The sequence below is a fragment of the Cuculus canorus genome, chromosome 27 (assembly GCF_017976375.1).
Source record: "Cuculus canorus isolate bCucCan1 chromosome 27, bCucCan1.pri, whole genome shotgun sequence".
Taxonomy (NCBI): Eukaryota; Metazoa; Chordata; class Aves; order Cuculiformes; family Cuculidae; genus Cuculus; species Cuculus canorus.
Genome location: NC_071427.1, coordinates 3,865,178 through 3,879,580, shown reverse-complemented (window position 1 = coordinate 3,879,580; position 14,403 = coordinate 3,865,178). Strand labels below are relative to the sequence as shown.

General features: G+C 54.0%; 1 protein-coding gene across 1 annotated transcript; it reads right to left on the bottom strand.

The window, feature by feature from the left end:
* Positions 1-8,185: 8,185 nt before the first annotated feature.
* PLEKHJ1 (pleckstrin homology domain containing J1) lies at positions 8,186-14,274 on the bottom strand. Its single transcript, XM_054050049.1, has 6 exons — positions 14,097-14,274; positions 12,372-12,439; positions 11,457-11,523; positions 9,886-9,976; positions 9,638-9,701; positions 8,186-9,004 (listed from the first exon to the last, which is right to left on the bottom strand). The coding sequence occupies exons 1-6, from the start codon at positions 14,188-14,190 to the stop codon at positions 8,939-8,941; spliced, it is 450 nt and encodes a 149-aa protein (XP_053906024.1). The 5' UTR covers positions 14,191-14,274; the 3' UTR covers positions 8,186-8,938.
* Positions 14,275-14,403: the final 129 nt, after the last annotated feature.

The following is a 14,403-nucleotide window of genomic DNA, read 5'->3' as shown; positions in this document are numbered from 1 at the left end:
CTGCTGAGCATCTGCTTCAGCCTCCTGGAGTCCTTTAGGACTTCATTTACCTCTGCATTACCTCTGGTCTGTCATTCCCAGTGGCCCAACATTTCCATCTTGGCGTGAGGTTGGATGGGCCTTGGGCAGCCTGGTCTAGTAGGATGTCCCTGCCCATGGCAGGGAGGGTTGGAACTGGATGATCTTTAAGGTCCCTTCCAACCCAAACTATTCTATGATTCTATGAGTCCGCAGCTGCTCTGGCCTTGCCACTGTCTTCTACCCAAGCCTGGCACCGTTGGCACCTTCACCTTGCGATGAGTTTCTGTGGTGGCTCTAATCGCAATCTTCGTAGTAATCCCCACCGAGCTGTGTGTCCAGGATGGTGCTGGATAATCCAGGGAGCAGTGAGAGGTGGGAAGCCAGGCGAGCGCAAGTTTTGGACTGATGTCTTAATATTAGCTGGGAGATCATAGCATCGATAGGTTGGAAAAGACCTTTGAGGTCATCAAGTGTGACCGTACCTGTCCACTACTCAACCAGATCCCTAAGCACTTCATCTGCCCATCTTTTAAACACCTCCAGGGTTGGAAACTCAACCACCTCCCTGGGCAGCCTCTGCCAGTGCTTGAGAACCCTTTCGGTGAAGATGATGTTGCCGAGATGATGTTGTCTTCCTCACTCTCTGATCTTATATCTTCTTGCCATAATCTCCAGCAAGTTCAACTTTCTTCTCCTCTATCTGCAAGGCCGGGCAAGTGTTTACCTTGATGTACGGCTGCTGGAAGGAATGGCTCTTTGAGATGTTGGGATCCAATCCATCTGGCTACAAGACTAAGACCCTTGCGACCCTACTGTAGGAGTGCGGTGCCGGAGGTCTGAAACCTGGCTTCAATAATTGGAGATACTTTTGAGGAATCAAAGCCAAACAGTCAGTTCCAGAAAGGAATTCCTTCTGCGTTACCACATCCTGCTGGGTCCAGTCATTCCGTGGCTGTCACACGTGTTCCTTCTCCTCCACGCCGCATCTGCCAGCGAGGGACTCGTCAGGAAGCTAAAATCCATCTTGTAGCGTATGTGTTGCCAAAAAAAAAACATGGAACTTCCTGAGCGAAACCTGTGTCCCACTTCTAAATGTCAGCCTTGAGGAACAAGCCGCACGCGCTCTTCCTTTTTTGGTGATTTGCTGCCTCTGGCTCTGGCGCTTGCCGGGTCTGGTCCATGGAGACCCACTGTGCTGGGAGGCTGGAAGCGCTCCAAAAACATCAAACCCAAGCTCGGTATTTGCTGCGGATTAGGCATTCCAGAACGATTCTTCCATCAGCCAGGGGTGTGGGGGGCACCCAGTGCTCGGATGTCTCTTGATTTCCTTGGGCCAAGGATGAAAGTGGCTGGAAGACATAGAGGGTTTGGGTTGTAAGGTGATGGGGAAGTCGAGCTGCCCCTGTTTTGGTGCGAACGAGGCTGCTTAGGAAGGTGTGGATCAGTCTGGACAACCATGATGATGTTCTCTTAGTTCAGGTTGTGGATGCGATGGGAGAGAAGCAAGAAGGAAGCTGCTTTTTGGGCAGCTGCCAATAACGGGGAGCGCGGCGCATCCTGGATGTCCATGACATTTAGACGGTGTCATCTCCAACCAGTTTCTTCTGATAGCAGGAACTGGAGTCTTCTTGGCCAGACAAATGGAGAAATACTTTCTTGTGCTTCCATCTCATTCCCTTCCTTCCTGGAGATGCTTTAGCTTTCAGCCCACAGTTGGGGCTCGCCCTTGGCTGGGCGTTTGGCTTGGCGCTGGGCTCTGCCCGGCTTTTGAAGCCGGAATTCCCCCTGTGCCAGGACTCGCTGGTGGGATGAGATGTGGGGGTGAAGGTCAGCTTGGAAGGTCTGAATCCATGATGGTACTTAGAGTTGCTGAAATACACCAAGAAGAAGGTCGCATCGCTTGATCTGAAGGGATCTACGCTGGTTTTGTGAATCAAGAGCTTTCAAAGGACTTCACGCTCCTCAGGCTAAAACTTGCCCAACTCTTTGTCACACTCAGTTACTTCATCTCAACTCATAGCGTTGAGTAGCTTTTTTCTTTCCGTAGTCAAATTTAATAGCAGCGAGTAACGTATTTCTCTGAAATCTGCTGAGCAGGTTTCACGCTTGGAAAGCTCTTCCATTGCACCTGACTCGCATCTCGGCGTGGAAGCATTGCGTCAATCCTGCTTGGCCATCATGACTGGTCAGGGCTGAGTGCGTGGCTCGGTGCAGCGTCGCCGTCGCCTGGTGTGTGGTTGTACATGCGTGTAGGTGCCTTAATCGTAGAATCATGGAATAGTTTGGGTTGGAAGGGACCTTAAAGATCATCCAGTTCCACCCCTATGCCATGGGTAGGGACACCTCCCATTGGATCAGGGGCTCCAAGCCCCATCCAACCTGGCCTGGAACCCCTCCAGGGATGGGGCAGCCACCACTGCTCTGGGCATCCTGGGCCAGGGCCTCCCCACCCTCACAGCAAAACATTTCTTCTTGAGATCTACCTATCCCTTCACCCTGCTTGGGACAAGAGTTTCCTTGGTGACACCACTGCTTCAGGGGTTGGACCAGATGACCTTTAAAGGTCCCTTCCACATATCTGGGATAGTGGCTTTGCCTCAGAAAATAGATGGGTGGGGAGTGAGCAGGAACGTGAGATGGACGTCAACCAGATCTGCCGCACAGATTCACGCCGAATGCAGTGGGGCTCCAACAGTCTTTGAGGGTTGGGTGCTCCTTGCCATGGTGGGTTTGCTCCCACGGTCATCAGCTTCTGTCTCATCCCAGTCTTCCCTGCCGAGGAGGCTGTATCTTCGCATCCCGCAGGGCTTCCCAGTCCAGGAGAAAGTCTACTCTGGAGTAATGAGGCCATGGACAGGCAGTGTGGGGCCACCTCTAAGGACTTGTGTGGTTTCATTCTTGCTAGGATTGTGTATTTAGAAAGCAGCATCTGCTCCCCCTACACATTTATTGTCCACTTGAGAGAGAGTCCAAGCAGAGGAGAGACCGAGCGGTGGTGTGGCAGGGGAGAGCAGCAGTGGACGCAGAGCTGGTATCTGCGGTGGGGTTGGCTTGGCTCTCGTTCAGGCGATGATTTTTGTGGGATAGAGTTGCCGTGAGCAGTTTGAGGGCCACCATGCGCTTTCACCTCCTCCAAGGTGAGTCAGTTGTCCATCTCTTTATGGCTCCTGTGAATACATCGGTGGCCCTCACACGAGGACCTGTGCCCTCGGGATGCTCCGGCAGCAGAGAGAGGCTCTTCCCCAGTGGCGTGGCCGTAGGCAGCCGATGGCTCTGAGGAACACGCACACATCTGTCCGCAGCCCTGCAGACGGGGCAGGATGGGGTCGTGGTGGGACAAAACGCTGCTCTGCCAGCCTGCCCTGCTCCAGGGTGTGCCACATTGCTGGAAGAGGAGACTCTGGTGCTGGAAGCTTCCTCTCAAGCTGCCGATCAGGACCTCCCCGTGGCCGAGGGTCTGGAGTTGGTGCTGATGGTGGCCGAGCACTGGTAATTACCAAGCGCTGCCGCAGCTCGGGGTCATCATCCTTGGCTGGAGCCCATCCCAGGTGCTGCTCATGGAAGAGCCGTTCATTAGGATTTTGGGTTTTCATCCGAGTGTCGCTCTAAGGTGGCTTTGGGTGGTCCAAGATCTGTGTAAACCCCCTTGGGTTTCCATACGGAAATCCGTGTGATCTAGGACACGGGAACCTGCAGAGCTGCGTGTTCCTCCTGGAGGGAGTTCTCCACCTCACGCAGGTCGTGTCCTGAACAATCCGGCATTTGGGGTTTTTGCCCGAGCCCAAAGCGTAGAGGATGGAGCGTTGGGAGCTCCAAGCGATGGTTCCTTCAGTCGGGACGGGGCGTTGCACGGTGGATTGGAACCCCCATTCCATTCTGGAATCGCAGCTGGGGAGAAGGATCTAGACCGGGTTTTTGTGAACTATCTGCAGCACTGAGGAAAAGTCACAAGGATCGGAGGGTTTTTGTGGTCACGGATGCCATCGGGGTAGGAGTTTGAGGTTTTATGGCTGTTAAAGGGTTTTATTTCCTCCTTTTTTTTGCACCGGCATTTCCATCGCTCGCATATCAGGTGTTCACTGAAGGTTTGATTCCCAGTTTAAAAGATGTTGTTGTGCCATATTTTATTTATCCTTCTGCGGTATAAATACAGAAATATCAATTTTGATTAAATATTGCAATAAATGAGGCGATAATTGTGAACTTCAGGGTTTAAACCCGAGACAAAACCACGGGAGATGCATCTCCGGTGTCTGCTGTTTGGGACTCCTCTCTCTGAGGAGGTTTCTTAAGTTTTTCTGGTTTAAAACCCAAACCACGGCTTTGAATTCTTGAGTTTCCTGACGCAAACCCTGAAGTTCTCAAAGTGTTTGATCCATTGGGTTTTCACGGTACATCCGATGCTTTTCTCGTGTGGTCAAATCATTGGTTGGAAAGGGCTCGTGCTGGAGTTAACGAGGAAAAGGTGGAATGGGTCAATCCATCCTTCTTTAACCGATGAAGCTTTTAAGTGATCCATTTCCAATTAAAAAAAAAACCCAACTTTTTTAGGTCTCTTGTTCTACTTCCAACTTTTTAGGAGTGAGAGCCTGCCCTCGCTGAGTGGGACCGGGATGAGGAAAGCGGTAGATGCTGAGGTTGCTGTTGCTCAGGAATTGATTAGGGAACTTTTAACTACTAATAAAAAAAATCCATTTACCGATGGATTTTTTTTTTTAAAGAAACCCCATTTTCTTAGAGCAGTGACATGGGATGGTTCCTAGTGAATAGGAATTAGTTTATATAATTTAGCCTATTAAACTGAATTATTTAAAATTCAAACTTCCCCTAATTTATCATATTTTTTTTTTGTTGTTGTTGTTGTTGGGTTTTGTTTTTTATACCGGTAAATTCTCATTCCTTCCATTCTTCCATAGCAGTAGCATGAATTCTTCTGGTGTGTATATATGTATGGATAATATATATATTTCCACCCTGCCTTTCTAATTCTCCACAATGTAAGGGTTAGTTTTTTCTCCCTTCCCTCCACTTGATTTCTTGTGTCTTTCCCTTGATTTGTAATTGAAACGATGCTTTGAAGTTTTGTCTTTATATTAAAGTGTACGTATTTTAATACACCTGTTGTGGAGTGTCACTGTGGCGGGGACAGCGCCCGGCCTCCACCGAGGGCAGGGAATGGAATGGGTTGGGTTGGAAGGGACCTTAAAGCCCATCCAGTGCCACCCCCTGCCATGGGCAGGGACACCTCCCACTGGATCAGGGGCTCCAAGCCCCATCCAACCTGGCCTGGAACCCCTCCAGGGATGGGGCAGCCACCACTGCTCTGGGCAACCTGGGCCAGGGCCTCCCCACCATCACAGCAAAACATTTCTTCCTAAGATCTCATCTCAATCTCCTCTCTTTCAGCTCCAAACCATCCCCATTGTCCTGTCCCTGCCTTCCCTGATCCAGAGCCCCTTCCCAGCTTTCCTGGAGCCCCTTTCAGCACTGGAAGCTGCTCTAAGGTCTCCTGGGAGCCTTCTCTTCTCCAGGTTGAACAACCCCAACTCTTTTGGCCTGGCCTCGTACGGGAGGTTCTCCAGCCCTCGGATCATGTGCTGGAGTGTGGCTTTACCTGGTGGCAGCAGCTGGTGCCGGCGGAGCCGGGCTCTGCTCCTCTCCGCACACCCTGGACGAGGCAGCGTGTTTGGTTCTGGCAAAGCCGAGGCCGGGTACCCTCTGGGCCTGGCGTGCTGGGGACATGACAGAACCCCCCTGGGGCCATTTCCCATTTACCCTTTTAGCCAGGAATTTCACCCAAATAACAGAACAGAAAACAGCTGGATAATGAACTATGGATGCGGTGGCCGTAACGCTTTCTTAATTGATTTGCTGTGGGATTCTCATAACGAGAGGATGACCCCGCTCTGCTGGATGCTTTTACTCATGGGCCACGAGGCCGCTCCAGGTAGGACTTTAGATGACCCTGTTCATCCTCCCCATCACCTTTGTTACTCACGCTCAGCTCTGTTGGCAAAAGGCCTTCAACAACCACACTGTGGAGCCGTCTGCAGCCACCCGACCTCCAGCCGCCACCGCTGCTCCTCATGGGCGCTGTCTCCGCACCAATCTCCGCTGCTCCCTCCTGCGATGCCTCCTGTGGTGCGGAGCCGCTGGCCCCGGGGCGAGAGGCGCAGTCCCTCTGCGGCGTGCTGGACCCCACGCTCGCCGCAGCCCGCCCTGTCCCCAGCGAGGTTTGGGTTCTCAGAAGGGTTCCGACTGCCCCGAGGATTAAAACAAATTTTTATTGGAAGTGTTCACCGTATAACGAATAAACGGCCTCAGCGCCCGCGCTCGCTGGAACAAGACACGGATACAAAAAGCACAGTGACTGGAGTGTGAAAAAACCCAAACAACTGTCCATAAATGATCAGCAGTTGGTGCAGACCTCAAGTGTCCAGAAGTCCTCTCCCTGCGGAAACCGGACCCGGTGTCCTACTGCTCCTCCAGAAGTTGCTCTGGGCCATGACCAGGCTGGCCGCTGGCCCACGTAACCCTTCACAGCTTTTGTCTTACATTCAGTTAGGAAATGTGATTGGTGCCTCTCGAGCGTTGGGATTCACTTGCGCTCAACCCAATGTTCCCATAAAATGCCCATTGTACACGCAGCGAGGACTGGGCTCACCCTCAGGAAGGTGTCGGACAGGCCGAGAAGGCACACGGTGAAGAGCTGGGACAGGGTGGCTGGAGACGAGGCCTCGTGGCAGCAAGGGAATTGGGTCTGCTTGGAATGACTGTGTGTTGGCAGAATCTCCAGGGCTTTGGTTATGGGCCGACTCTGCCTAGTGAATGCTGCAGTGATGCTGAACTCCAGGAGCTGACTTTGGATGTGGACGCTCCGCCTCTGGAATGGACTGGCAGGACCTGCTCTCACTGCTTGCTAAACCGAGGCAGCAAAGCTGCACTGCCCACGGTGAGGAGCCTGTAGCTGCTCTGCTTGGTCCACGCGACCAAGGGGAAGCGGCTCCGATTGTCCTGTGCACGTATGTCCTCTCTCCAGCGACCAAACACGTCTCGCTCTCACCGTATGTAAAGCTGCTGTGTACCCCCCTGGCAAATCCGTGCACCGAGGCAAAGCAGTGAGGCTTGTGCGGATTAATAAAGCCATCTGAGGACACCAGTTCCCTAAAGCCTGAGCTCTCCTGTGCTCCTGCCTTTAATCCCTCAGTGCTGCTTCTACCGGAGTTGCCATCTGTCTCCAGAACTGCCCTATTTTCTGCTTCCACCGTGTCGTGTCCTCAGATTCGCATGCAGGGCAGCTGCCCCGCTGCTGATTTTGGTAATTTGTGGAGCAAGCACCTGGAGCCATTGGAGGGAAAGGGAATATCTGGGGAGGGAAATAGCTTAGTTTTGAGGTTAAAAAATAAAGCACCAGTGACGCCTGGCCCTCTCCTGATACCCAGCAGCATGAGGTGAAAGGGGGAGGCCAGGCCACTAAAGCTCGCAGTGGAGGCTCTTGTTTTGGCACTGATTCCCAGCCAAAGAGAAAGAGCCGAAGTTTCCTGTCAGGCCCAGCACAGGCCCAGCCTGCTCTGCCCACCTCCCCCACGCGCTGGGCCCCTGTGGAGCAGCCGATCTCACCGGGCAGAACAACGCCCGATAACCCTGGAGCTCTGGCCAAGCCCTCCAGCTACATTTTCCTCCCCAGCAGTTTCGTTCCTTCTGCCATCGGCTGTCGACAGCGCTACCTGGGACCTTCCCAAGGGCTCTTCCTGCAGCTTTTCCAGTCTCGTTCCAGAGCAAAGGCTGAAGATGTGGAGCCCCGAGGAGGGATGAATGTTGTTCCTTATCTCTCTGTTACAGGAGCCCCACGGAAAGGCAGCCGGTGGTCCCTGGCAGCTCGCCGTGAGCTTGGCACAGTTGTCTGGTCTTTCCCTTTGGACACTCACAAAGGGGAGAAGCTGCAGCAGTGGCTCAGGGACTGCAGTGTTAATGCCCAGTTACTGCCCAGCTGTTAACAGCTCCCTCGGCTTAACTTCTCCATGCCTTGGAGCCCAAGCGGAACAATTCCCGTCTTCACAACCTCTCCACCTGGTTTTCCTCTCTGGGAAGCTGAGTAACCACACAGCTTAGCCCAGCCCGCAGCACTGCGGAGGCAGCGGAATCACCACACAGATCTCAGCCCTGGCTTTGCTCCCTTCTGCAGTTCCATTCCCTTATGTGTTTGTGAGGGCTCTGGGAAGGGAAATATCTTAGCTTTGAGGTTAAAAAACCCCAAAGCCGCACCAGGAAGCGGCAATGCCTGCCCAGAGAAAGAAGGAAACAACCCAGTGCCAGCAGCTGCTCCGCACGGCTGCTTTGGCACAGGGGAGCAGATGGCTCTCCCTGTCAGGCCGAGCTGTGCCGAGCTCTCCTGGTGTTAAGGGAAGGCTTTCTGCTCCTCCCTGCTCCCCAGCCCGGCCATCAGGCTCTCCCCGCAGGCTCCCATAATCCGAACAGCTTGGCAATGAGAGGGTTAACCCTGCCAGCCCAGCAATGCAATAACTGGAGCATCCTCTTACAGCAGGGGGTGAGCAGCTCTGGATGGTTCCCTTGGAGACTGCTGAAGATCCAGGGAGCGGGACAGAAGGAATCGGGACAGAAGGAATTGGAGGGCTGTGCTGGGAGCGCTGCTCTCTCTCTGCCTCCTCTGCTCTCACCAGGAGCCAGCGGGGTTTTACTCCCAGTGCATCCTGCAGGGAGCAGTAAGACTGGCTGCCTCCAATGCTGGGGAAGTGGGAATGTGCAAGGAGCTCCTTTATAAAAACCCTACAAGATTATTTGGCTAATAAATTAAAAAGTCACTTGGTCACCGCTGCCAGGAGCCACCGCTGCTCTTCCCAGGGGAGCTCGGGGTGATCATCCAGCGCCTGAAATCAGTTCAGCCCAGGCAAGGGGGTTACTGCTTGCGTGTTCCCAGCTGGAAGCGGGCTTCCTCGGAGATCCCGTACTGCTCCAGGGGATCCTGCAGCGAGAGCAGAGGGAGAGCACCGGTGAGAGGCAGGCAAGGAGGGGGCTGCCCCTCAGTTTGGGGCTGGATGCCGGTGCCAGTCGTGTGCTGGATTTACCACAGTCCAGCCCCCGGCTGCTGTTCCTGGTGCAGAAATCCAGCCGTCCTGGGGGGTTACACAGTGGATAATCCGAGTTCACAGGCTCTATTCAGTCCCTGCTGGCGCAGGAGGACAGATGAGCTGCTCCAGCCACCTCCACTGCCCTGAGCTGGGATGCTCCGAGGAGCCAGGCAGAGGTCTCAACCCACGTACGCTCCAACCTGGCTGCGGCTGCCTGGGAACTCCTCCAGAGAACCAGTGGGACTCTGGGCTATCCCAGGCCAGACCTGCCTGGCTACAAACCTCAGGCCACTCCACCACTGGCAGAGTGCTCGTACGAGGGCTGGAGCTGAGCACGACGACGCCGGCTGCTCAGCCAAAGAAGAGGCTCAGGCCTGGCTGCAGAGACCACAGCTTCAGGAACTGCCCGACTATGGGATATTCCACACACAGGGCACACAGCCTTGTGCAGGACAGCTGGCAGCAGCACCGAGATCACCATCCCCTGCTCCGGTCCAGAGTCTGACAGGTGACTCCAAGAGACTCACCTTCCCTGTCATTTTCTGGATCTCATTCCGGTAGAAAATCAAGCTTCTCCTCATGAACTCATAGCTGTAAGACAGGAACAGACCATGCGGCAAGATGAGCAGAAAAGGATGTGGAGAAGTCTCAGATGCTATTTAGAGCTGAAGGGAAGTTTGCTTGGGAGAAGATAAACCGCCATCCTCCCTGAGTTCACCACAAGTGGATCCCAGGAAGCAACACGCACTGAGGGTACAACGCAGACCTCACAAACCTGGCTCGCTTGAGCGCCTCGATCCACTCCTGACACTGCTCTTCACTGTCACATTCAAAGCGGTATTTCCTCTCTGGCTCCTCCAGGAAACCTGCCAGAGATCAGGAAAACGCTTAAGGAAGGTCCTGGCAGAGCTGCTGGCGTTTCATTCCCTCCCTGGCAACAGCCAGACTCTGCCAGGCCCCGATCGCTGTTTCACAACTTAAATGATCTGTGATGGAGCCAGTAGCCCAGGCCTCTGATCCCTTCTCCGTACCCTGGGGGGCTCCCGGCTCGCCCGGAGTGGCTGCCTACAGCATTCCACATCCTACAGGAGCCAAAGATTTTGGAAAGAGCAATTTCGCAAACTGAGAGCAACAGCTCGGAGCCGAACCAGACCAATACGGCCAAATTTGGGACTGAAATTCCCCGAGCCTCCTCGCAAGCAGCCACCAGGAGATGCAGTGATCCAAGAGGAAAACAGCTCCAGGGAAGTGATTTTGATCTATGCAGAGGGAAGCCATGCAAGGAAGGCAATTGCATTCAGGAAAGGCACTGACCTGCCCTTGCTCGAGGCATTTGGGAATTTGGTGATGTACACAATGGAAAGCAAGACCCTACGCAACTCCAGTTCTTCACCAAGACAGAATCAGGACATCTAATTAATTACACTGTCCCCAGAGCTCTGCTTTTTAGTGCACAGCACACAGATCGGGGCTACTGCTGAGAAATAAATGGGTCAGGCTACATCGAACCCTCAGGGCTGCCGCACAGGGACACAATCTGACACCAACTGCCATCGGTTTAACACTTTCTCAGGAATTCTCATTCACCACAGCTCCCGACAGCCCTAGAAATGCCGAGTGTGGTGCTCAGAGCGCAGGATATTTGGGCTGTTTGAGCGTGACTTGGAGACAGCACGAATGCTGCGTCTCCCGGCTGAAGGAGGAGACGAAGCTCTGCACAAAAAAGCAGCTGTGCCTGACACCCAGGCCAAAAAGATACGGGGATGGCCTTGGAGAAACATCCTGTTATGTTCGCCACATACTTCTCACACAATGATTAGTTGTTGGATGAAAGGCTGCTTACAAAAGACGACACAGCGTGAGCCAGCTGGAGCCAGGGCTATCAACACAAGGACAAACAGCGTGGCGGGAGGACTGGGGCCAGATTAGCCCGGCAGATGCTTTATCTGCAGCTCACTCTTGCTTGATAAAATGCAATCGCACAGAAGCATTGATCTGTCAATACCAAACCCTCCCAGCGAGGCAGTGCCATGAGCATGAAGCCGCGGGCCGGCTGCTGTTGGCACTGCTCTCTTCACGTGCAGCTGGGCAAATCACAGCCTGCTGCAAGGAAATGCTGCTGTCCTCGGGATGAGGCACGGCCACGCCGGAGCAACAGCCGGCAGAGGAGAATAAGGGGCTCAGAAGCCCTAAGTATGCTGAGGAACATGAGGGCCGAGGAGCCTCATCCCACTGACACCAGAGAAACAGAAGGAAAAAGCAGGAACTAAGCAGGAAAACATTTCCTTTTACACGGCACCACTTGCCCTAAGGGGAACGCAAAGGGAATGCATGTGCAGAACTCACTGATCGAGAAGACGTTCTCCTCCTCTTTGGTGATCCTGCAGTGCTCCAGCAGCAGAGCTCCAATGGGCTGGAAAAGACCCAGAGAGAGGGGTTAACCCCTGCAATCCACCAGTGCAACTGTGTTCTGAGCCTCCCGAGTTTGCCTGGTGCCCTTTAAGCAAGTTTCACAACCTGGTACTACTTTTAAAGTAATTCAGTCCAACTGCATGAGTGTTCCACGCTCTTTTGATCCCCCTCCTTGCGCCTGCCGACGTGCTCCATCACGTCAGTCTTACCTGGAAAGCTTCGAACACATTAACTTGGCACTAAACATTTCTGCTTGCTTAGATTCAGTCTGGGCTTTCGCATTCGTTTCTGTGATGCCAAGACAGCTGAGAAGTTCACTTCCTCGCTCAGTAAATCCAATGAAGATGAAATATTTAACGCAGCACTGAATAGCTCAGGTTGTAAGGGCAGCCCTCGAGCCTGGCGAGACTTTAAGAACCGCTCGGGATAACCAGACAAACGAGGGTGCTGTTTGCTCACCAGAGCACACGGAACAAGGATATGGGAGCCAAAAGATGCCACAAGCCAGAAACAAAAGCAACCCACAAGTGAAATCTTTTGTCCAAGCTAAATAAAATGTGACAGGCAAATAAGGCAGCAGGAAGAGACTGAAAAACCCGGTTTACAATGCATTTCTGGCGCAGTGGTTTTACACTGGCAGCCTCCACCCACCCGGGGAACTCTGATCCGTTCAGGAACACCGCCTGCCCTCCATCAGAACAGACAAAAATGCTTACGAATAACCACCAGAAAAGACAGCAGAGCAGCATGGGTGGCAGCGAAGGACAAAGCCTGTGTCCTCAGAGCCTTGTCCCAGAAAAACAAGATAGAGAAAGGGAGAAAAAGAAACAACAACAAAAGATTTCCCACCTCTGCTTCATCTGTCCGGAAGTAGAAGAGAAAGTTGACAACGAGTTTCACGAGGCGTTTCTTTAACACTGCAAAGAAAAAAAGAGGGTTGAGGTGGGCAGGACAGCCCAGCACGGCACTGGTTCCACCAAACCCATGAGGAAGCTCTGGTGCAGTTCAGACTTTCTCCAGAGGAACTTGTGCCGCCCCACCCTCTGGGGCAGGGCACCCTTGGCACTGGCACCCTTGGCCAGCGCAGCGGAGGGGGGACAAAAGTCACTGCGCAGCTTCTGGGCAGGCAGAGCCCAGGGCACTGCATCACGGACAGGAACAGGTTCAAGGCCAGGTTGGAAAGGCGTCCCTGAAGGGGGGGTGGAACTGGATGATCTTTAAGGTCCCTTCCAAATCAAACTATTCTATGATTCTATAATTTGGCTGCTGGGACCTCAGTCACCCGCAAGAAATGCTCTAGATTACTGCCAGCTCAGGTGCCACCTCCAAGACAGCTCCACCAGAATGCTGAAGGTCACAGAATCGTTGAGGTTAGAAAAGACCTTTGAGACCATCGAGTCTAATGCTTAACCCAACACTGCCAACTCCACCACTAAATCCTGTCCCTAAGCACCGCATCTAGAGGGCTTTTAAATCCCTCCAGGGATGGTACACCAGGTTTAGGGGGGAAGAGAAGGAAAACACAGGTACCACAAAGGGAGCCAATAACCCTCATCCCAGGGGAGCACGAATTAGAAAGAAATAGAAGGCTGTGGGCACCCAGAATGAGGGGAGGCTTTTGCAGGGCTGAGCTGTCAGAGCAGGGAGCTGCCCCCCAGCTCCTAGGGCTGTGGCTACTGGGGCAAACACACAGGGCTCCGGTTGGAATACTTAATCTGATGGGAACAGACTTGCCCACGTTAAGATCCACCACGTGATCTGACTTGTTATTGTCAACTAAATTGGGTCAATACTCAAGATGGGACAGTGCTGAAAAGGCAGTGGAGGAGCTGATGTGTGCCTGGAGCCCCCCGTGCCCATCCCTGCTCCTTGCTCATAGCCAAACACTCGCCCCGGCAGTGCTGAGCTGGCCGCGACGGCCAATGCAGCCTCGATGAGCTCAGGTGCCTCTGCCTGTGGTTGCTGCACGGAGCATCGCTTGGGCAAAACGTCCTTGGTGCATTTATGTCCTCTTTGCATCCCCCCATGCCTGCAGGAGTCAGGACCACATCACAAAATCACAGAATGATGGAATGGTTTGGGTTGGAAGGGACCTCAAAGCCCATCCAGTGCCACCCCCTGCCATGGGCAGGGACACCTCCCACTGGATCAGGGGCTCCAAGCCCCATCCAACCTGGCCTTGAACCCCTCCAGGGATGGGGCAGCCACCACTGCTCTGGGCAACCTGTTCCAGGGCCTCCTCACCCTCACAGCAAAACATTTCTTCCTAAAATCTCATCTCAATCTCTCCTCTATCAGCTGAAAACCGTTCCCGCCTCATCCTGTCCCTGCCCTCCCTGATCCAGAGCCCCTCCCCAGCTTTCCTGGAGCCCCTTTCAGCCCTGGAAGCTGCTCTAAGGTCTCCCTGCAGCCTTCTCTTCTCCAGGCTGAACAACCCCAACTCTCTCAGCCCGGCCCTGGGTGGGAGGAGCCGCTGCTCACTCCTCACTCCCTCTCCCCGGTGCTCTCGGCCCCTCTCCCCAGTCTCCCTCACGCCCTGCCCCGCGCCCCCGCGCTCCCCCGCTCTCCGCTCACCGCTCCCCTTCTTGGGCACCCGCATCAACACCTCGGCCGCCTTCTCTGCCGGCTGCCGGGCGAGGCACAGCAGCTCCCGCTCGTTGTACCTCATGGCGCGGCCCCGGGGCCCCTACGTCCCCACCATCGCCCCGGCCCGGCCCGCGCGCCGGAAGTGTTCCCGCCTACACCGGAAGTGACACCACCCTCACGCCCGTATCAGAGCCCGACGTCCTCCCCGACCTTACCGGAAGTGTCATTGACCTCACCGGAAGTAGCCTCGTCAAGGTCTGAAGCGTCCTCGACCTCACCGGAAGTTCCCTTACCA